The 22,545-nt window shown below is 33.1% G+C and overlaps 1 protein-coding gene and 1 non-coding gene across 2 annotated transcripts in view; both read right to left on the reverse strand.

The window, feature by feature from the left end:
• Positions 1-12,985: 12,985 nt before the first annotated feature.
• On the reverse strand, positions 12,986-13,057 carry Trnah-gug (transfer RNA histidin (anticodon GUG)). Its single transcript has one exon. It is a non-coding gene; the product is annotated as a tRNA-His (tRNA).
• Positions 13,058-17,468: 4,411 nt separating this feature from the next.
• LOC113394404 (uncharacterized) overlaps positions 17,469-22,545 on the reverse strand; it is a 118,355-nt gene continuing 113,278 nt past the window's right edge. Inside the window, exon 9 of the mRNA XM_026631709.2 lies at positions 17,469-18,998. Coding sequence (XP_026487494.2) covers positions 18,917-18,998 — 82 coding nt within the window. The 3' untranslated portion in view covers positions 17,469-18,916. The remainder of the gene's footprint in view (positions 18,999-22,545) is intronic.

Genomic DNA, 22,545 nt, shown 5'->3' on the forward strand with positions numbered 1-22,545 from the left:
ACGCGACATATAGTTGGCCGTGTGAAAAGCAGTCTTGACGTAAATCGATTCCTACGTGTTTAAATGTTTGGCCCTGTAATTTATGAATGGTTACGGCAAAAGATAACTTAATGGGAAATTGAATTCTTTTAAAATTAAAAGGTAAATCATTTGGAATCATTGGGATGCGAGGTATAAGCACTGTTTGACCAACTGCCGGACCAGTCAAAACTGTTGCAACGATCACGTTATTGCGAAGGAATTTTACTTGAAGGCGGGTCCCGTTAAATAAATTTGGTGGTTTAAGATTTCTGAGTAAAATTATCGCAGCACCTATTTTTAACTTCAGGGAATGTGGTGGAAGGCCGCTCGGGTTTAAAGAATTGAGAAACTCTTGCGGGTAATGGACAGCATCTTCTTGATCCATTACATTATCAATAGATGTGTAGGTAGTTATATCGCCTGGAAGTTTGGTTAAAATTAGGTCGTTAATTTCGTCAACGCTACTATTTCTCGCCGCCAATATTGCCCTTTGACACATCCATTGGTAATCTTTATTTTCTATTTCGACGATATTAGGGTAAACTTTTGATATTAAATCCTCTATGCTAGTCACTTTTTCTCCTAAATCGCGATCAATTTCAATTTTATTTTCAGAATGAGGTACTTTTCCATCTCCTATTAAAAGTAACTTTGAAGGAAAATTTGTACTTCCTCCCCCCAAATGTGCTCTCATATTCGTAGATAGTTTTAAGGTATGGACAAATTTCCATAACGGTGAACTTTTAAGGCAAGACCTTACAATGTCTGCTCTAGTTCCTCTTAAAATTACCGGTAAAGTTTGTCTAAATAAATTACCAACATCTGTGTTTTTATTGCTTATTGTTATACGGTCAATTATGACAACCCTTTTCTTAAACATAAAAGAAATATTGTACAATAGTGTACGATTGCGAATATTTTTTTTGTTAACAATTCGATGCAGGTGTATCGACATCTGGATGTAAGACAAAAGAAAAAGTCAATTGTAAATAAATAAATCACAAACAAAATTCATACTCTGCCAAAACAAACAAAACGTTCAACAGGAAATGTAATAGTAAATCTGAATGACTTTTCTTTGTCTTGGATTAGGAGAAAAGTTCATGAATTGTAATACCTGACGGTAGACATGTTTGCTTAAACACCCAATTTTGATTCCAATTTTCTGTCATTATATAGGACCACTATGTACGTATAGGGTTTAAAAAAACATCAAGAAGAAGTGTATTTATCGATAGACCAGATTTACAAATTTGGAGTATATCATATATTTACAAACCTACCTTGGCTGACACCGCCTCCAAAAATAACAATAATTTTAACTATAATATATTATCGTAATAACTTTTAAATAGCTGACTTTTAAATAGTCTAAATATTTTTAATTTCATTTTACATAGTATAAATCTAAAAAATATTGTGATCATTGTTTGTTATTCATAGGTTTGTGTTAAGTTAGATTTAAAGTGGGTAGGTACATACTTATCTCCTTGCGTGGAAACACAGAACGTACCTACATATTGGTAAGTAGAATAAGTTACTTGATTATTAAGTTGTAGAATAATAAGCAATTATATTTTACTTTTTAGAGCATATTATTTTTTTTCTCTTTTGAAGTCGGTTTTTTTTTGTCAAAATTTTTGTTTCTAAAAGATTCGGCCGAGTATCGCTAACGTGCTCCTTAGAATTGTTCCGTTCCCTTCCGTACCGTTACTTTGTCATGGATCCTATGCTCAGAACCTTACCAAACTTTCACCATAGTACCCTTGAAGTATATCCTTTATAATAAAAAAAGAATCATTAAAATTGGTTGGCACAATTTTGAGTTATTCACCTATTTATCGCGCACATACATAATGCACATTTAAGACTTATATCGTTTTCATAAGGATACCATCATCGTAACAGGATAAAATTAAAATGGGGCCCCACGGGAAGCACTACCTTTCAAACAAAAAAATTTTATCAAAATCCAGTGAAAAGTTATGAGGTAACAGACATATAAAAAAAAAATACAGACGAATTGATAACCTCCTCCTTTTTGAAGTCGGTTGAAAACAAACAATATTAACTTAAACGTAATAAGATAAACAAACCGAACAATAAGAAGTTTAGATTGTTTCTCCTTTGGTGTTATTATTTCATAAGGTGATTATAGTACAACCGTGTTGAATATGCTTGAACGTAATAGAAATTACTTGAAATATTGAACTACTAATTTATTTGTGTAGTCACTTTAAACGATATTCACCTATTTGCTTATTTGCATAATTTATTTTCTCAGTGATGATTAATCTGCATCGGTGAAAGTATCGCTCGCCATTTTGAACTTTTTTACGTGTGTAATGTAATTTTTATACCTTATTTATACCGTGAAACGTTTGAATTGTTTACTTGCAAAGTACGAAGGAATGTTCATTGAAATTTTATCTTATATCGTAAGTTAAAACTACAGCAGATTATGATTTAAATGTAACCGATTTTAAACGATAAAAAATAATGAGCAAATAAGCTGATAACAAAACCTAATTTTGATAAATAATTTAACTATTAAGAATGTTAATTTTTTTAAGTCGTTATGTGCATTGCTACTTCGCAGAACTACACCGCGGGTGAGAGTGGCGAGCGCGGCGGCGGGGCTGACCCGCCTCCCCCTCATCCGCCGCCGCGCCCCGCCTGCTAGCACACTCTTAACAAATAGACATATAGTGTCACGGACTTTTTTTTTATTATTAAAAGAGGAATATATCTTTCATACACATTTTTTGAGTAACTTAAAACGTTTATGCTGCGCACGCATCGAAAGTCCATAAATGTGAATAATTTTCCCCGTTTTTGCAACATTTCTCACTGTCGCTGCGCTCCTATTGGTCGCAGCGTAATGTTATATAGCCTAAAGCCTTCCTCTATAATTGGACTATTCAACAAAAAAAGAATTTTTCAAATCGGACCAGTAGTTCCTGAGATTAGCGCGTTTAAACAAACAAACAAACAAACTCTTCCGCTTTATATATTAGTATAGATTGCTGCAACATTGTTTGTTGGAATAAGAAAATGATTTCTGTTACTATTGCATTTTTATGTCCAACTGTTTGACAAAAGACATCTTCTACTAAGTATAAGGTTATAACTTACTCCGCCAAGTTACTTCGTGTACATTCAGCAAAATTACAAACGACAGATACAGGGTTAATTTTTTTCCACCACCGAGCACGGAATGTATAAACACGTCCCATTATAATATAGGTATTCTATCCATTGAATCTATATGGCTCCAATAAAATAAGCCCCATCGAAAAAATATTGAGTTATAATTTGTTTGTAAATTGGTATTCAATGTTTTGTACTAATTCATTTAATTTAAGTTTATTTCTGCTATTTTTCTCTGAAATCGAGAAAAATAATTTCAATTCAGATACTCTGTGTATTACGCGGCAGATTTTTTATGTAATAGGTAATGTTTTTGCTCTTAATGCTTTAGAAATTTAAAGTAAAGGACGATTTTTATAATGGGATCTTTTATGTACCAGTGAACTTTGAGAAACAGCTTATTTGCTTTTAACTTTGTCGTTTGATAAGTAAATATTCATAAAAAAATATTATTACTCATATAGTCTGATATAAATGAAAAATGAAAATGTCTCCATTTTTTTTAGTTCCCTATTCTTGTATCCCTATTCTTGTAAGAAAAAGTAAAAAATTCAGTATAAATTCACTGGTTTCCTTGTAAGGTGTAATATAAATTTAATTGTGCATAGACGATTTTGAAGATTACTTCTCAAGACCAATGATAATCTACATTCCGAACAGCTGCGCGATTCTGTAGGAGTTTTCTTCGTATCTCACACGTTGACAATCGGCTTCCAGTGATACGCCATTTTGTATCCTATAAATTCTATAATTATAATAGTCAATGTCGATCACTCAATCACTTTCTGACATTTCACGCTCGTTTTCAGCGGTGATTTTCGAATTTCTTCATACAAAACAAATGGCATTATCGCTTCAGAGTGATCTATTCCATATGGAATTTCCAAAACCAAAAAGTGATATTTAACTATTCCTTACACCGTCAAGTGTCGCCAAGGGATCTATGATGCTATGTCCCACGTTACTGTTATTACCCTGGCTCACCTTAAACTCAGCTGTCAAACGAGAACACTAATTGTAGTGTAATGGCCCAGTGGTTAGAACGCGTGCATCTTAACCGATGATTTCGGGTTCAACCCCAGGCAGGCACCACTGAATTTTCATATGCTTAATGTGTTTATAATTCATCTCTTGCTCGGCGGTGAAGGAAAACACCGTGGGGAAACCTGCATGTGTCTAATTTCAATGAAATTCTGCCATATGTGTATTCTATCAACCCGCATTGGAGCAGCGTGGTGGAATATGCTCCAAACCTTCTCCTCAAAGGGAGAGGAGGGCTTAGCCCAGCAGTGGGAAATTTACAGGCTGCTAATGTAAAATGTAAAAATATTGTTTGACATCCATAGATTTGGCTATAAATTTGAACATAAATACTTCAGCCTTCGTAGGCCGCTGCGTGTATATGATAATATATTGCTCCATGAGATCTGTGCATGCAAACAAACAAACTATCCAGCTTTATACTAGTATAGCTAAATTACATGACATTTCAGAATTATTTTACTTGAAACGTAGTTGAATACCCTGTTACTTTGAACATTCGTTTTTGCGCACGTTACGTGAAGAGCTCTCGTCTCGGGCTTGGTTGAGAGATATGCGGAGACAAGATACGGAATGAATTATTTTTTTCCTTTCTATTTTTTTAGTTTGCATTTTTCATCGAATAAATTAATAAATATACTGTATATTTAACCAGCTTGTATAGACTTGTTTTGTATTCTTTGTTCTTGTTAAAAAAAATCAAATCTAGGGCCATTTTGTATTATTTGAAAAAATCCTTTTGCTGTGGCACTTCTTTATATAATATATAATCCTATAATTGATCTATATCTAAACGGTTTTTTTATATAAATGGGCCTGATGGTAAGTGGTCACTACCGCCGATAGACATTGGCGCTATAAGAAATAATAACCATTCCTTACCTCACATTAATGCGCCAACAAACTTGGGAGCTAATGTCCCTTGTGGCTGTAGTTACTGTATAACTTGATACTGGATACTGTATACACTGGCTCACTCACCCTTCAAACCAGAACACAACAATAATAAGTTATGCTGCTTGGTAGTCAAATATCTTGGTAAATATTTGATGAGTGGGTGGTATCTACTCAGACGGGCTTGCACAAAGCCCAACCACCAAATAAAGACCCCTAGGTCAGTCTTACAAAGAGTTGTATCGAAATTCGTACTGTCGATGGCAATAAGAATTAATTACTATTTTCTGATATAACGTGAAACGAAACACGTTAAATAATTTCCATCGATTTGAAGACGAAATTGATCAATAAAAGAATAATTGAAAGAAAAAATTGCTGTTTGGCGGTAGAATATCTGGTGAGTAGGTGATACCCGTACAGACGGGCTTGCACACAGCCCCAATCACCGAGATTAATTTGGATGATTTTTTTGGTGTGTGCTTTGGTCCCTGGATGATTTAGATTTGACCCGGTAAGTGGAACTGCAATCGGGCACGTAATAAAATACTCATTTCACTTGACGCCAGTTCGGGACGGCCTACAAGTACTATCATAAAATATTAAAAAATCAATCTATTAGAGAATTCTTGTAATACGGAAACTATTTTTGCTTTCAACGTTATTATAATATGGTTTCAACGCCGTTCCTTTATGCAATATCTCATCAAGATCTATTACACCACAGAGGCGTTATTAAATTACGAAGAAAAATATTATCTTCAATTCTGGATCCCGGAGGACCTGGTTATCCGAGTATACCAAGTAAGGCGATAAAATATCCAATCTTGAAAGATTTAAGAAAAATATTTGTTATACTACGAATGAAATAGCGAATTGTTGACTGGATAAGAAATCCATTTTTTTTTAATAATGGATAGTTCATTGTATTGTTTTTATGACGATAACCTGATGGGATATAAATCTTTGTAGCTTCAGACTTCAAATGGAAGGAAATTTGGGACTGAGCAACCCTGGTCTGATCAGTAACTGTTCCACGGAACTCTTGTTGATTATGTCAAATGATTGCTACTGGGATACTATGCTTATAATAAATTTAAAATGAGACCACGTTAACGGACGAAATTGATCAAGTTCGACCAACTTATATCTTGCTCTAGACATCACATCGCCCTCGCTTATCACGGATAACATGCAGTAGTATTCGTATGGAAAACTACCTAACATACCTAAATATATTTTTTATTTTTGCCATGCCATTTATATAGGTTTTTTTTAATCTTTATATTTCTATTAAATTGTTTTGTGTAAAAAAAAATTGAATCATCACTTGATTTTTGGTCGTCTTTTTACGAATATTACTGTAGCTTTTGGTTGTATTTTTTTTTTTTAATCTTAAGTCTACATATTAATTTTCTGCAATTGGTCCAGTAGCGAAATTACCATGATTTATATGAGCCTTAGTCTCCATTTAATTCTTTGAATATTAACGACGACTAACTAAATTGCTAATTCAAACCTAGTCACAAAACCATTTTTTTTTTTCATTCAATAAACTAATAACTAATTGAAATAATTTTGTTTCCAATTTTCATTTAACAAATTATTATATATTTTTTGTATATTTTTAAATAAGCCCGGCTACGCACGAGTAGAATAAAGGTCTACGTGAAACTTTTATATTAAAATATGTATAAATTAAAATACTATAAAAAGAAAATTTCGTGACCTTTTTGAGCAAGAATTAATTGCAGGTGTACGAGAAAAAGTTTCAAAAGAATCGGATGGAAAATTTAGAAACACGAAGAAGATCGACATACAAATATAAACGTACCTTTTAATATGTTAAGAAGATTATTTAGAAACGCAACGTTCTAACTTGAGGAACTGATAAAATTAATATGGTGGTAGGACCCGACTAAACACAAAAGGAGAGTCAGAAATTTCGGCGCGCAATGAGAAAGGTGAATTTCCAGCAATGGATTGTGGTTAAGCGATGTTGATGATTATGGTATATTACGTCAGAAAGACAAAGCGCACTGAAACTTGTACAAGTAAAATATTATTGCAATTCGAAAAAAGTAGATGTTTGCTATAAAAAAATTTGAGGAACGGAGGAGGTTTATGCGTAAAAGTTAGTAATTATAATATTTTACTATCTATACTAATATTATAAATGCGAAAGAAACTTTGTATGTCTGATTGTCTCTCTTGCTATGGAGCAAGTTTGAACCCCCAGACAGGCCAAAGGTTAGTTTTTATACCTAAAACCTAAGCCCGAAATTAGTCAAGTCAAAGGCATTGAAACGATCGCCTTCTGTACATAATATAATAAATAACAATATATTTAAAAAAAACAAGTTTTTTGCTGGTAGTACTTGGGTCTTACTTGGTAACGTATTTCGAACTAGTGGCATTTATACTTTAACTTCAATGAGAGTAATGCTTATATAGAATTAATAAATTTGAATACCCAATGTTTTATGGAGATTATTATGGTTTTGTACTTAATAGTCGTCAGAACCAGAAAGCAGAATAATAAAGAAATATATTAACCAAATCGCCACTTATTCTTGCGATATATATATATATATTTATTATAATAAACCCTTGATTTACCAGACTGAGTTGGGGAGTCTAGCTAGTGCTTTATATTGTCTGAGTAATGCCCATTGGGAGCTACAAATTATAATGTCCCTTGTGCTCATAATTACTCGTACATTAAGTCCACTAGTAAGCAACGACACAAAGGCTCTTGATATACATATATATATATTTTATATCTAATGGGAGAGTGATACCACTCATATCATTGCTGGAAACAACTAGGCAACATATTGCCTTTCAGTTCATAGAACTAGTCCTTCACGTTTAAAATAAATATGGAACTGTTTTTGTTCTGAGCTTCAGATTAGAGGGATGATAATTAGGTATAATATATATATACTAGTGACTCGCTCCGGCTTCGCACGGGTGCAATGCTGCTACTAAGTATACTACAGAATCCCTTATAATTTTTAAAATTGCTTCGTAAATAAACCATTATTTCTCGTAAAAAGTAAAGGATAAGAAATGGTTATTGTGGGTTATCTCTAAGCGATAGACATATACCGCTTCGGACTTTTTTGTAGACCTTTTAAACATCACATTAGAAACCTCTAAAATTATCAATATTACCCTTATATATTATGCATATATTATACGTATAAACTTTCCTCTTGAATCACTTTATCTGTTAAAAATATTCCTATGGATGTTAAATAATCACCTTCGTCCGTGTAATTGGTACTATAAGAATTAAAAAGTTTTTATACCGAAAAACGCGCCAACCACGAGATCCTGAGGTGTTTCCACACTCATCATTCAAACAGAAACAATACAAGGTATTATTGTTTGGTAATAAAATTGGTGAATGCGTGATTTCCACCCAAATCTGACCCGGACAAAACCCAAACGCAAAGCACTTAGAAATTATATCACGAACATTTTTTTTGTAAGTATGTAAAAGCAGCTTGGTTCAGGATTATTAACTTTTTAACGAATTACATAAATTTAAGACGTCTATTAAGACGGCTACGTGACTCTTCTCCAGCACCGAGTTTAATTTAAGCTAGTAAATTTAGCCTGAAGGTGTTAAACAAACCAAGTAAGAGCCGTTTTACGAATTGACTGAAATCTAAATTAAACTGTGACCCTGGTAATATCTAATATTAGTATTTTTCATAAAATCTTGCATATTCACACAATGTATGATTTATTCATTTTTTGTCTATAGGGTTCGGTTGCTATTGTTGGACTCGAGCTTTGAAATAAATTAAAAAATATTTTTAATTATCTCTCGTATCGAAATATTAGTTTTACGACTCCTCGACATCAAAGCTCCTAAAACATCAATGTATCAATATAATATTAACAACACAGCTACAATCATTGTACTGTTGTTAAATTCAATAAATAATAATAAATATTATGAATTTAGATCTTATTAATGAAGTTTATTATTTTATATATCTTGAAATCGAAAGAATATCAGTACTAATATTTATAATCTCATGTATTTGATATGAAACATCTATTAGCATCGGTGGTAAGACGGATTCTTATGTCATGACGGCAAACGGTATGACGCTCCAATCATTGCTATCCATTCCTTTGTGCGTGCGTGGCGTTTATTATATATTTTTATTTCTTTTACTTGATTTTTATTTTAATATTGATAACTTATACATTTTATAAACTTTGATTAAAAATTATTTGGTTAACTATCAATTTCAACGATTTACATCTACCGGATCCTCGACCTTTTTTTTATTGGTAGAAAGAACTTTATTTCTCAAAAGTATTTACCATTCACTTAAAATGAGATACAATGAACATTTCTATACGTTTGCAAGAAAACAGTTTTAACATCTGGGCCGTTGGATATAAAAGGCTTTATTTACTATAGCGAGGATATTAAATGATTTTTTAATTTGACTTTAAACATCCCTGTACTATCACATAGTTTTATTTCATCTGGTAGTTTGTTGAACAGCTGTACTCCCTCAAACAGAATTGTTTTTTTATCATAATTAGTTCTTACATTATCAATATGAAGTTTATATTTATTCATTAAATTCGAAATATGCGGTCTCTCACAAATCCTTATCTCTGATTGAATGGAACCTGATTTAATTTGTTTAATTAGAATGCATGTATATTATGTGTATAGTTGTGATATATTCAATATTTTTGTTTCATTATAAAGTTGTGTCGTTGGAGTAGAATAGTGATATTTATATTAGTGATAGTTATATTTATTCTATTCTAAACCACACACATACACACATATATACACTATGTTGCCAATGAAGTTGTAAACCTTTCATGGGCCTTTAAGACACCACCGAAGTTCCATCAAAAGAATTGGGGTAAAGTTTTTGATTGGACCCATCCAATTACAGCGATCAAACTATAGGTTTATGTAACATAGTTCGAAACTGACGTTAAAAGTTTTATAAGCATCAAAGAGGTTGATAATGAGGCAAGCATATTATATGAAATGCCAATATGGCTTATATATTGGAATTGACGTTGTAAAAAACATCAATTCCCTGATGACTATTTCCTTCTTTTTTAAAGTGTCTTAGTCCAATGATAGCAGCTAAGTGGTCTTTCAACATTACGGTGGTCTTATAGTATGATGATCGATAAAAAGATTTAGACGACTACCCTAACTAAAAAGCCTATTTGTAAAATCAATATATTTTTCTCGAAGCTAAAGTTGAAACCAGTTTTAAAATAAAAATTGGCTAATGGTCTTAATATGTATCTTTACCCATCGTCACAGTCGCATGCGAAAGCGATCCTGAGGCGCCCGCTGAAAAGACGGAGCGCTGGTTTTTTAGTAGGTATTCCGGTGTACTTAGCGCAGTCCTGGACACCGGCGGCTCCCACATACACCCCACTTTACTGGGGGAAACGCGTAATGCGTTTTTCCAGCGAGAAAAAAAAGGCATCTTTACCCTAGACATTAAAATGTTATTAGCACACCTTCCTCGTGACGTGTTTGACTAATAATCTTGGAACCGAGTTAGAGAGTAACTACATTTGTATTTTAAAATATATACCTCTTTTTCTATGATTAACCTGTCGTTTACATTGAAGTATATTACTTTTATGATTTTATAATAAGTGGTTGACTATATTTTCGATAAATCTAACAAAAATATAGTAAAGTAAAGTAGGATATATGGGTCGTTTCGTATCAATGTAATCTTAAAATACACATACAAGTCACATTATCTTTGTACAAACAGATTTTATTTTCCCCGGCAAAAATAGGTTTTCAGATATAAAAACCTGTAGACGTATTCGGTACGATTAACTCGACATTGATATATTATAAAATTTAAAGGATGCCGTTTCAAAATTATAGGATACACGTAACACGGTAAGACCATTATGAATATTTCACGAGTGAGATGTGAAGTGTGTTCTAAAAGAATGGTACTGCTGTTTCAACTTATTAACGTATTCATTACGTTAAGAAGTTGAAACAGCTACAAGTAACAATGTTCAATCTTTTAAATCACCCAAATTGTATTCCAAATCGATGCCAGGTGTAATTTATTTCTGACCATAGAATGAAATGACCTACGAAATCCACATAAAAACGTTTCGATAAAGGAGATATCATAAAAACTATACATTACGAGAAAAATGAAGCAATTCAAGTGAATCGTGCCTTTATCGACAAAGAAATCACCGATAATAAAACTGGAAGTGAGCATACGGCGCTAACAAATGGACGACAAAACGCCTCATTCTACGTGTATCGTAGGTTTATTTTCAAAGTTGTGATATAAAATTCTACAATTTTATACACACACTTAAAATAAATTAAATTCTCCGAATTATTCTCTAATATATAAAAATATATGTAATAAATGAAAAAAAACGTTGTAGCAACACAAAATTCTAGGACGGCTCGCTGGTTTCTTAACTAGTTTTTTTTTTTTTTAACTAGTGGTTATTCGTGGCTTCGCAGCCATTTGAAGGGTTTTTCATTAGGTGTAGAAAAGCCTTCCTTCCTTGGAATTCAAACTTCGTACCAAATATCACCAAATTTGGTTCAGTGGCTTAGCCATGAAATACCAACAGACAGACGGACAGGTTTACTTTCGTATTTATAATATTAATATAGATGACAATTTTACTACCATAAATAAAAAGTTATAATTAAAGCGGACCAACCAGAGACTACTTCACCATCAAAGGTTGCTGATGAAAAATGCCCTTCAAGTAAAATTATCAAACACAATATTAAGCCCAATGACACGGAATATTTCAGTGAAATTACAATTTAAGTAAAATTGACACGTGATATTGTATGTGTTTGAGACAATATCTCTAGTGAAATAATATCACAACCTTAGTAATAGCCGCACGACATATCAACGATATAACTCGTCTCAAGTCTTCTTAGTTCCTTGGCTTAAAATGGCTTTATCGAAAACATATTTGAAATAATACGGATTTTTTATATCAAAGCATACCTTATCTTTGAGTGCCAATCGTCCAGATTTTTTCCATTCATGTTTTCACAAAGCATTTTTGCATTTTTACCGATATTAAAAACGTAAAATGTATATCTGGATGTATTTTATGGTTAGCTATATAAGCATTGTATGGTATCACAAAATAGACCATTAAACTTTTGAATTATCAGCTAATTCATCTTTTTTTTAACACCCAGTCTCAGTACTTGTTGTCGCCCGCGAATTCGCTGCCGTTTTGTGGTTGGTTGTGATTGTGTTAGGCAAATAATAGCCTATATCCTTCCTTGGAGTTCAAGTTTGCGTCATACCAAATTTCGTCAAATTCGGTTCATTGGTTTGGCAGTAAGAGAGCGACAGACAGACAGACCATATGTTCATTATCATATCAATTAAATCTCAAAGTAATTGATATAAGTTATCTTTGATTGGGATAGACTTAATTATCATAAAAACTGAATCTATTTTAAACCAAGTTGACGTCACAAAATAAAAAATATATAATAATTAGATCATATATATGTGTTCTCTTTTTGGAAATTATTTATAAGTACCTAGATAGATTTATTATTTGTACTTATGTACATATATAATTTTTTTTACTTTTTTAGATTAGTGATGACGATGTCGTCCTGAGCGATTTTGGAGGTTGCGGTTATTCTCAAAGGATGCTATACCTAACTGCACATACCAGTGAAATTATATATATAAATATATAAATTATAATGTGTCCGTTTATCTGCCAGGTACTATTAGATAAAAATATATAAACAGCACAATAGCATACTTTTTACGGTAAAATAAAATGTAAAAAATATTACTCCGCCATGACAGCTGAACGCTGCCGTGACCAGGATTCGAACCTGGGTTACTACGGCCACAACGTAGGGTCCTAACCACTAGACGATCACGGCTATCGGAGCGATGAAAACTACGCCGAAATGAATGTACAGTTAGTAAACTTACTTTCACTATAATGGTTTGCGTAAGAGTGAACGAAGTTGCCCCAGATACGCATGATCTTAGTTGACCAGTCAGAAATTAGTCACGAATCTCAGAATATAAAAAAAATATGGAACACTCAGCACATTATAGTAAAGCAACAAAAGCTAATACAAATTCCCAATCTGTGAAACGACACGATTTTCGTTAGTACGTCACTAATTACGTACGTAATAGTGCACATTAATTATTAGAGCAAATGGACCTGATGATGTAAGTCACCATGTAGGTCACCATCGGCCATAGATAATTGCGCTGTAAGAAATATTAAACATACTTACATCGCGAATGCGCCACCAACCTTGGGCACTAAGATATTGTGTCCCTTGCCTGTAGTTACACTGGCTCACTCACCCTTCAAACCGGAACACAACAAAACTGGTTACTGCTGTTTGGCGGTAGAATATCTGATTAGGGGGTGGTACCTACCCAGGCGGGCTAAGTCCTACCACCAAGTAAAAATTACCATATAGTCCATTTGCCAATCAGTCAACCTTTTTTCAATAAAAGAAACAGCTTATGACGATATTTTTTTTTTAATTTATTAGTTTACCCACCATTGTAAGTAAATCATAATAATTTGTAAAATTATGATTTAGAATTTTAATTATTAATTAATTTATATTTCAAAACATTATATTTTTATTTCGAATCGAACTTTTTGTTAAACGGCTTATGATCCGATGTAAGATTTTATTATCTGTGGAAAAAGAATAAGTAGTTTTGGCGGGATTTTAAAATAAAAGAAGTTTTATAAAAATAAAATGGCGGACGTTTTCTAAATGACCACAAAGATAATTAAAATTCATAAAATAATGGTTGTGTATTTTTAATAAATACTTAAATTTAAACTGTAGAAAGGAGTTTTCTATACGATATACCAATACATTCATAAGCAATCTGCGTTCCTGTAATAAATAGAAAAATATAAAATAGACTGTAAATGATGTTCAAACGCAAAAAGGTTTTCATTTAACAATCCAATAAGCTGATTCATCATTCTTACAGTTCGAGTAGTGAATTGGGAAAAAAAACTTCGATAGTTACTCCCTCGCTGGTCAAATATTTGACTGCGCTAGGAATACGTTCATAATGACGTTATCCGATCAGGAGTTATTCTGTAAGACCAAACTAGAAACTCACCGTAGAACACGATTTTAAGCTTTCCGAAAGTGATATGTGACATTAATAATATTAACAGTAACATTTAATCGTATATGTACTACGCACTAAATTAGCGTAACAAATTAAGTCGATTTTCGACATTCCACAAGTGAAATACGAAGTGAATCGTTACAGTGCTGTGGTACTAAATATAATCGCCTTACCTAGAGTTTTTTTTACGTATACACACTTATTGTAGTAGTTAATAACGCCTTGTGTTAACGAATACCAAAGCAGTTATAACTCGAATCAGCTATTAAACGACTAAAATTAATACGATCATATAAAATAGGTATGATTTTAAATGTGTAACATATTCCATTGGCACGCTTTATATCTTTTGGATAGACATTATTAGTATATATGCAAGATGCAATTACCGACTCCGCTCTGGACACTGGCCGTTATATCAATTAGAATTTTGAAAATATACCCCCAATTGCCTTGATTGCCCGAGTATTGAAGAAGATGTATATCTCATATTAACGGAGTGTGTCCGAATTAAGGTAACCAGGACGTTAGGACTAGCAAACATCATATTGACATTCGCAGTAGCAAAAATGCTCTATAAGATGATGCGTGATTATATTAATCATAGAATTAATTAGTTTTAAGTTAGTCGTAGTTTTATTTTTGGCTTATATAAAGTAGTCTTACGGGAACTACATCTTGTTAAGTCTTCTTTAAAAGAAAATTTTAAAACAAAATCTATTGGCGCGCTTTGAATGTAAAACGGACTCGTATGACGTGACGGGAAACGGCGTGACTCTTACTTATTCCGTCATAGCTCTCCGCATCCCTCCGCCGCCGCTCTCTACATAAAGTATACAATCATTATAAAAATATATTTACATTACATTAACAGCCTGTAAATTTCCCACAGCTGGGCTAAAGGCCTCCTCTGCCTTTGAGGAGAAGGTTTGGAGCATATTCCACCACGCTGCTCCAATGCGGTTTGGTGGAATACACATGTTGCAGAATTTCGTTGAAATTAGACACATCCAGGTTTCCTTACGATGTTTTCCTTCACCGCCAAGCACGAGATGAATTATAAACACAAATTAAGCACATGAAAATTCAGTGGTGCTTGTCTGGGTTTGAACCCGAAATCATCGGTTAAGATGTACGCGTTCTAATCACTGGGCCATCTCGGGTCTTAAACAAAAAATATATATATTTATTTTATTGTAATAACTATGTTTTAAACAATTTTAATCCATATTTATTTTTCAATTTCCTTCTTTCAATAACTAACGATTACGTTTTAACACACCTGCTGAGCGTCTCGTGACCTCTACATATATTTTTTAAAGTGTCTGTCTTTTCATCGCTATTTTACGATATCACAATATTTTTATTTGCTGAGGTTAGGTAAGCTCGTACGATTTATATTTGGGTTCCCAAGAATCCCTACTTGAGTTTAGTCCGATATTGCAATAAACTCAAGTAGCTCCGGAATCAACTTCCACGGATCCTCATATTTACTTTTATTCTCTATACATATTATTCTGATATAAACAACCCTTCTATGTGATGCGTATGAACATTTGAGCAATAATATATAGCCTCCTACACTTTCCAGCCTAAGTCCTTTCTTGTTAAAGCTGTTCAAATATGGAACCGTCTCCTTCATCATGTATATAATGACATCTCAGATATGCTTTTGTCGCTAAGTATGTCATAAAATTATTAAAAAAAAAATAATGGACAACATCACATACATCACTCTGATCCCAATGTAAGTAGCTAAAGCACTTGTGTTATGGTAAATCAGAAGTAACGACGGTACCACAGACACCCAGACCCAAGACAACATAGAAAACTAATGAACTTTTTATACATCGACTCTGCCTAGATCGAACCCGGGACGGGAGTAGCGTACCCATGAAAACCGGTGTACACACTACTCGACCACGGAGATCGCCAAAAATTATATTTATTGTGTATCAAGCACGCTTGTTTATGACGTCGCTGGCATCGCTGTCAATATTTGTAAACACGACGCGCAACGGACGAGACGTCATCGTTTACCAAGCCTCAATAAAAAATGGCGGTGCACGCTGACAGTTGATCGGAGATACGTATTACTGATATTGTTGCTTGTAAAGTTGGTATTAATTAACTAGTCAATTGGAAAATTGAAATTATTTAATCGTGAAACTATATCACACAAAATAAATTAGTAAAAAACAATACGTACTCAATAATTTCTTTTTTTTATTAGTGAGCACGCATGGGTCACAACGTCGTAACTCCAAGCCGCAGTTACGACGTCGTGACCCATAAGACTATACCGAAGATTAGAAAATAAACTCCTTTAGAAAAAAGACGACCGTTGTAGATACCTATATATACTATCGAAAGTATAATAAAAAGCATTTACTTTAGTCTAAAAGACCATGAGTCATAATAATACTGATTCCACTAAATGTACGTCGACCCACAACAGTCCCAACGTGTAATAATCACATAGATCGCATACATTGACACGGTGACTAGGTACTTTGTAACGAAGAGGTCGGTATGACACTATGTCTGCCTATAATACGTTTTACTGCGCATAATTCAAATTAGACTTACATGGGAACCAGATGGCAGACAGAACGTGACTCTTAACTGAAGGTCACATATTCAAATCTGGGTAAGCACAATTGAGTTACTCATATGTGAAACGTGTGTTTAAAATTTATCGTGAGGAATAACGGATTTATCACCAGAAAGTATTTTAAAATCAGTAGAATTGAATTGAAGTGAAGGAGCATTATGGCATAAGTTCTAAATCATTCTCCTCGACACGACTTTGTCAATATTCTATATGTAACTTTTTGGTAAAGCTTTGAACAAGTCTGTTTCGGTAGGTTTCACTCAGTCATAAGATATTCTACTGTTAAACAATAATACTTAGTATTGTTGTGTTGGGATTTAAAGGGGGAATGAGACAGTGTAACTACAGGCAAAAGGCATAACCTCTTTGCTCCAAAGCTAGGTGGAGCATTGGCGATGTAAGGAATGTCTGATATTTCTTACAGCGCTAATGTCTATGGGCCGTGGCGACTTACCATCAAGAGGCCTTGCACCTTTGCCTAAGTAAACTATAAAAAATCACGTTCTGTTGAATTTTGCTGTCAGTAAAGGATTTGAAAAATAAAATATCGAATATATATAGAGAGTGCCTTTATTCATTACAGGTTCTATACAGATTTTGCCGAATACAAAAACATTGATAATTTCGATTAAAAAAAAGAAAGTTAAACATCTAAAAACATAACCGATAATTGACGTAACATTTAAAATAGGCAGTGTATTATGTGCGAAATGAAAATTGCATTTTATCGAGTGTTCAATATTATTATCAGTCCTTACTTAGTATCTAGTCATCTACGATTAAGGCTAGATCACACTTGACGAGATGTTATACTGCGTCTCCGTCAAATGGCAATTTCTGCATTTGCAACTTGAAAAACACATTGTTATAATTTTAGTTGACTATTTCTGTTACCAACGTGTTGACAACTCAAAATGCCAATTCGCTGCAATGGAAACGCAGATTTAGCAGTAGCTTCATACAGAGTGGATATAATGCTTTTATTGCAAAATTATTCTGTAAAAATGTGTCATTTCAGCCTCAAATTATGTACGCTACGTCATATTCTTAGTAGAACTTAAGGATTAATTTTGAAACTAAATAAATTACTTTTTTATCTGAGATATAACAAGCATTTTATTACTATAAAACTATTTATGATTCAATTAAAAAATGTAAAGCAAGCTTTTACTCATTTAAATCCAGACACATGTTTGAAGCTACGTACTTGAATAATTCCCGTGTGAATTTTAATTCCGTGTAATCATACCCTAAGGGAAACGGTATTATTTTAATGAACCAGTGCGTTCATTTATAGGGATTAAAGCGGGTTTATTTTGCTTGTAAATGTTTTTTTTTTTAATGATTTTGTATTGACTTACAAAACACTTCGTCTAGACATCTAGAGCTTTTAGAGAATGTAGATATTTTGAAAATAAATAAGTCAACTTAAAACTATCTGTCAATGTACAGAGTTCATTATTTTTAATTTGAGTGCATCTTCTGTACATTCGCAGACAAATTTTTAATACGAAATACTAAGGATACTTTACACACTAGCAACATTATACATAGTAAGAATCTCTTTGGTATTATTTAGCTGTTAAAAAAACAGTCAGAACACATAAAACTCATCGCATAATAAAAGTTTTTCACAAAACTCTCCGCTATAACTTTTAACCGTAAAAACAACGGAAACGGGAGCCACCTCTTTTGTGTGAAATCCGAATACGAAACAAAATGTTTTGACGACTCCCATTATTTACAACTCACTGACATTCAAATGTACATTTTTTTCTCATATAATTTTCAAACTTCTGCCATGATTCATTCAGATGAAAGTAAAACCTTCTTCATCTCATGACGTTTAGTTTTTCTTTTTCCAAACGAATTTTTAAAAAGAAAAAAGTAATAAAGTTTTTTTTTCGTTAGTCATTCATTTCAACGAATTATATTATGAATAATTACAATAATAAATGTAAATGTCTTCTAATCTTGCTAGTGTGTAACCATCCTTGGCCATCTAGACCGCGTTTCCCGCGCTGTGGACTCCGTTCGCGCTCAGCGGAATTGTGTTAAACTCGTCCTCCAGGTCTTCCGTTTTTCTGTGGAATAATAAAATCTATTTAATATACATTTATTTTATTTCCTTACAACTTCAAACGTTTATTTTTAAATTAGATGGAAAATGACCATCGCTATATTCGCTCATGGTCTCTGGCACTGCAAGAAGTATAAAAAATCTATAATTTTGTGTCATGTGTGTAATTATACTGTCTTTACACCCGGACATAGCAATAGCGGACACCGTATTGATGTTTGCCGGTAGAATAACGGATAAGTGTTTGTGGTTCGCCCAACAAAACCGCCGTACAAAATTCCTATTTATAAAAGGGGTATTACTTATAAATGCCTGAATATTCTGAAACCGATAGTAGTACACTTGCAACTGATTACTTCTTTACATTTAATTTAATTCTGTAACACGACTTCAAAAACAAATCATAAGTGATTTGAAGTAGAGCACATTTCACCTTCAATTTTGATTAAAAACTTCGAAACCCTGTCTTTGTTCTACTTAACAATTGTAATGAAAAACATTAAATTTGTTCGAATTAAGCATATTACTTATTAAATCCTTCCAGACGTACAAATACTCATACATACATATCTATGTATGTATACGTGAATACGTACACACTCGTAGAGACATAATCTTTATGCGTGTATGTGTGTATACATAAATAAGACACACCAAGAGCAAATTCGCTTAACAAATCAAATAAAACGGCTTAGTTAATTACACGCATCTCGAAAAGATTCTGAGGGCTGATTAGGATCAAAGGAAAGTCTACTCCATTACCGCGAATTATAATTTAATGAGAAATCTTATTATTTAATCTTTAGTATGCTTTCAAGAGATAAATTCTTGATGCGTAGTTTCATTTAGTTAGAACACCGTGAAAGGAATTACGATGGGAGTAGATAAGGCCGGTTTCTCATACTTTATTTTTGGGTATATCTCACCTTGTGTTAAAGGTAAAGTTAGTCGAGGAAAATTGTATGTGTAGGAAGAGGTTCTGCTTCGTCTATTGCTTTTTACGTCATATAGGTAGGCGGACTGGCAAACAAACCATCCATCCAAACCATTACTTTCAAAATTTGATCGAGATGGTGATTTGAGTAATGATTCACATTCCTTTAAGTACCAATGGCTAAGAGCAGTCGTGACCACTTACCATCAGATGGTTTGTTTAGGGACATAAGTCTCTTGTGCCTGTAGCTACTGGCTCACTCTCCCTTTAGACCGAAACACAAACCAACTATTGCTGTTTGGCGTAAGGTTATATGGATATATGATGAGTGGGTACCTACCCAGACGTGCTTGCACAAATCCCTAGCATCAAGTGTCCTCAACAAGATAAGAGGGCCCACTGTTAGGATATTTCCGAGCAGTTATTTTGTACTGAATAAATATTTAAACTAGCGCGACGGCGTTAAAATTTATTTTCATTAGGTATGTATAACATCCATTTAATAGTAGCATGTATTACGGCATAAATATTTCATAGTAATAATATGTTGGATCTTCAAAACAGTATCTAATAAGCTTATAATCATAGTCAATAGATGTTTCATAAAATTCTGATACACGTTGTCAAAGGACGGGCAATAAAAATAATTTCGTCCCAATAAATGACGAAAGGTTGATGGCCCCAGAATTTCAGTTAAAGAGTAGATTGCTTTCTCTTGCAAAGGGAAAAAACTACATATTTATGTACGTAGCAATCCAAAACATTTCCCACAAAGGTATCGGTGGATTTCCTACAAATTCTCGTGTAAAAGGAAAATATTTTCAAAATCCTTTTACAATTTTATCATAACAAATATATGGAAAAGTTTTTTGTAGCGTAGCCAAAGAAGTAAATATGTGTTTCATATTATTTTTTGTGCAAATGAATTTTATTAAAGCATATATACTTATAAGTTTTAAGGTTACTTATGCAGATAATAATAAAACAATATTCTATAGAATTTCTATTTTATTTTATTAATAATGTTCATGTCTGCAAATCAATGTGATTCACAACTGAAAAAAAAGAAATAATTACGGTTACAACGGAATAATAATAAGTTTACTTAAATCCTTCTACTTATATTCAACCGCTGTGGTCCGGTTTGGGCGATTGAGCCAGTGTAACAACAAGAATTGGAGACATAACATCATCGTGATTGAATGTTGGTAACATTGGGGCATTGGTCATAAAGGGATGATTAATATTTCTTTCAATATACATGAGTAATGGTGCCCACTTCCCAAGCGAGTCATTTTCCAGTTTACCAATCTATTATCAATAACATATATAATTCATTTTTCATAGTAGATTTTATCGTTATCAGCACAAAAAGTTTGTGCAACATTTCATCCAAATCGATTGGGCCAAACCCGTTCACAAAACAGTTACAAGATTTGACACACTCTCAAACAAGTGAATTTAATTAAATCGTCTATACTAAAAAATGAGACTGTTTTAACGCCAAACTGGATATACTACTAAACTAATAATAAAAAAAAAACTTATACCAGAGAATGCAGCACGTTTAAGCGCTGCATTTCTTAATTTCACCCGCTTTAAATTTGGACTATTGACGTGACAATCGTCAATTGTATGTTCTTGTTTTGTCCAAACACAAGAACCATTGACGGAAATGACTAATAGCATATTTTGATCACTTTTATTTTCTATTTTATCGCATTCTTTAACTGAATCGAGTTGCACACATAAAATTTGAGTTAACTCCATACAGCGGTTGAAAGAGCTGGCTGTAAGGTCAATTAGGGAACAGAAGCGAAGCGCTGTTAGCGATAATGCACTTTAGCTTCACTTGTATCGGTAAAGGAACACGACAAAACAATTTGCTAAAAATATTCTACACTATTTTCTATCTCACTAATATTATGAAAGTTTGAACAATTGTTACTCAATCACGCTCAATGGACGATTTATGATAAAAAATCGTATAGAAATGGACTACATTGTAGTATTTAAATAAAAGATTACTATACTTATAAAATTATTTGTCCTGACTGACTAATCGCACAGACAAAACTACTGAGTCTAGAAAGCTGAAATTTGCAACGAAGGTTTACTTTACAAGGTAATCTACTTAGAAATGATATTTGATAAAATCAACTTTAAAAGACAAATTAGCAGGGCTAACTTTTCACGAATTCGTACCCGTTTCTTATGTAAAATAATATCAAAGTAAGGTACATATTAAAATTGTACTTATATATCAAACGAGTATCAGTGAACGTCCGTGCCTCGCGAAGCCAAACAAGCGTGTCACAATCAATGCTAATGGCTAGACTTCCTGTCGCAGTCACGTGACCCTTATAAAAGTTATATATACCCTAACTATACAATTGAAATGTTTATATTATTATTTTTTCTTGGCAGGGTATCTTGCAAGGTCGTTTGGTTAACCGCAGCTATTAGTATCATACGCTCATCAATTATTCTACCTCTAAAGTTTCTTGACCTGATGTCACTTGTGTTACGGCGTCTTTTGGAAGTGAGCCAGCTTAAATACAGGCACAATTGAATAGATCCTATGGTTGACGGCTTACTGTAGAAGGAACTATTTATG

The sequence above is a fragment of the Vanessa tameamea genome, chromosome 4 (assembly GCF_037043105.1).
Source record: "Vanessa tameamea isolate UH-Manoa-2023 chromosome 4, ilVanTame1 primary haplotype, whole genome shotgun sequence".
Taxonomy (NCBI): domain Eukaryota; kingdom Metazoa; phylum Arthropoda; class Insecta; order Lepidoptera; family Nymphalidae; genus Vanessa; species Vanessa tameamea.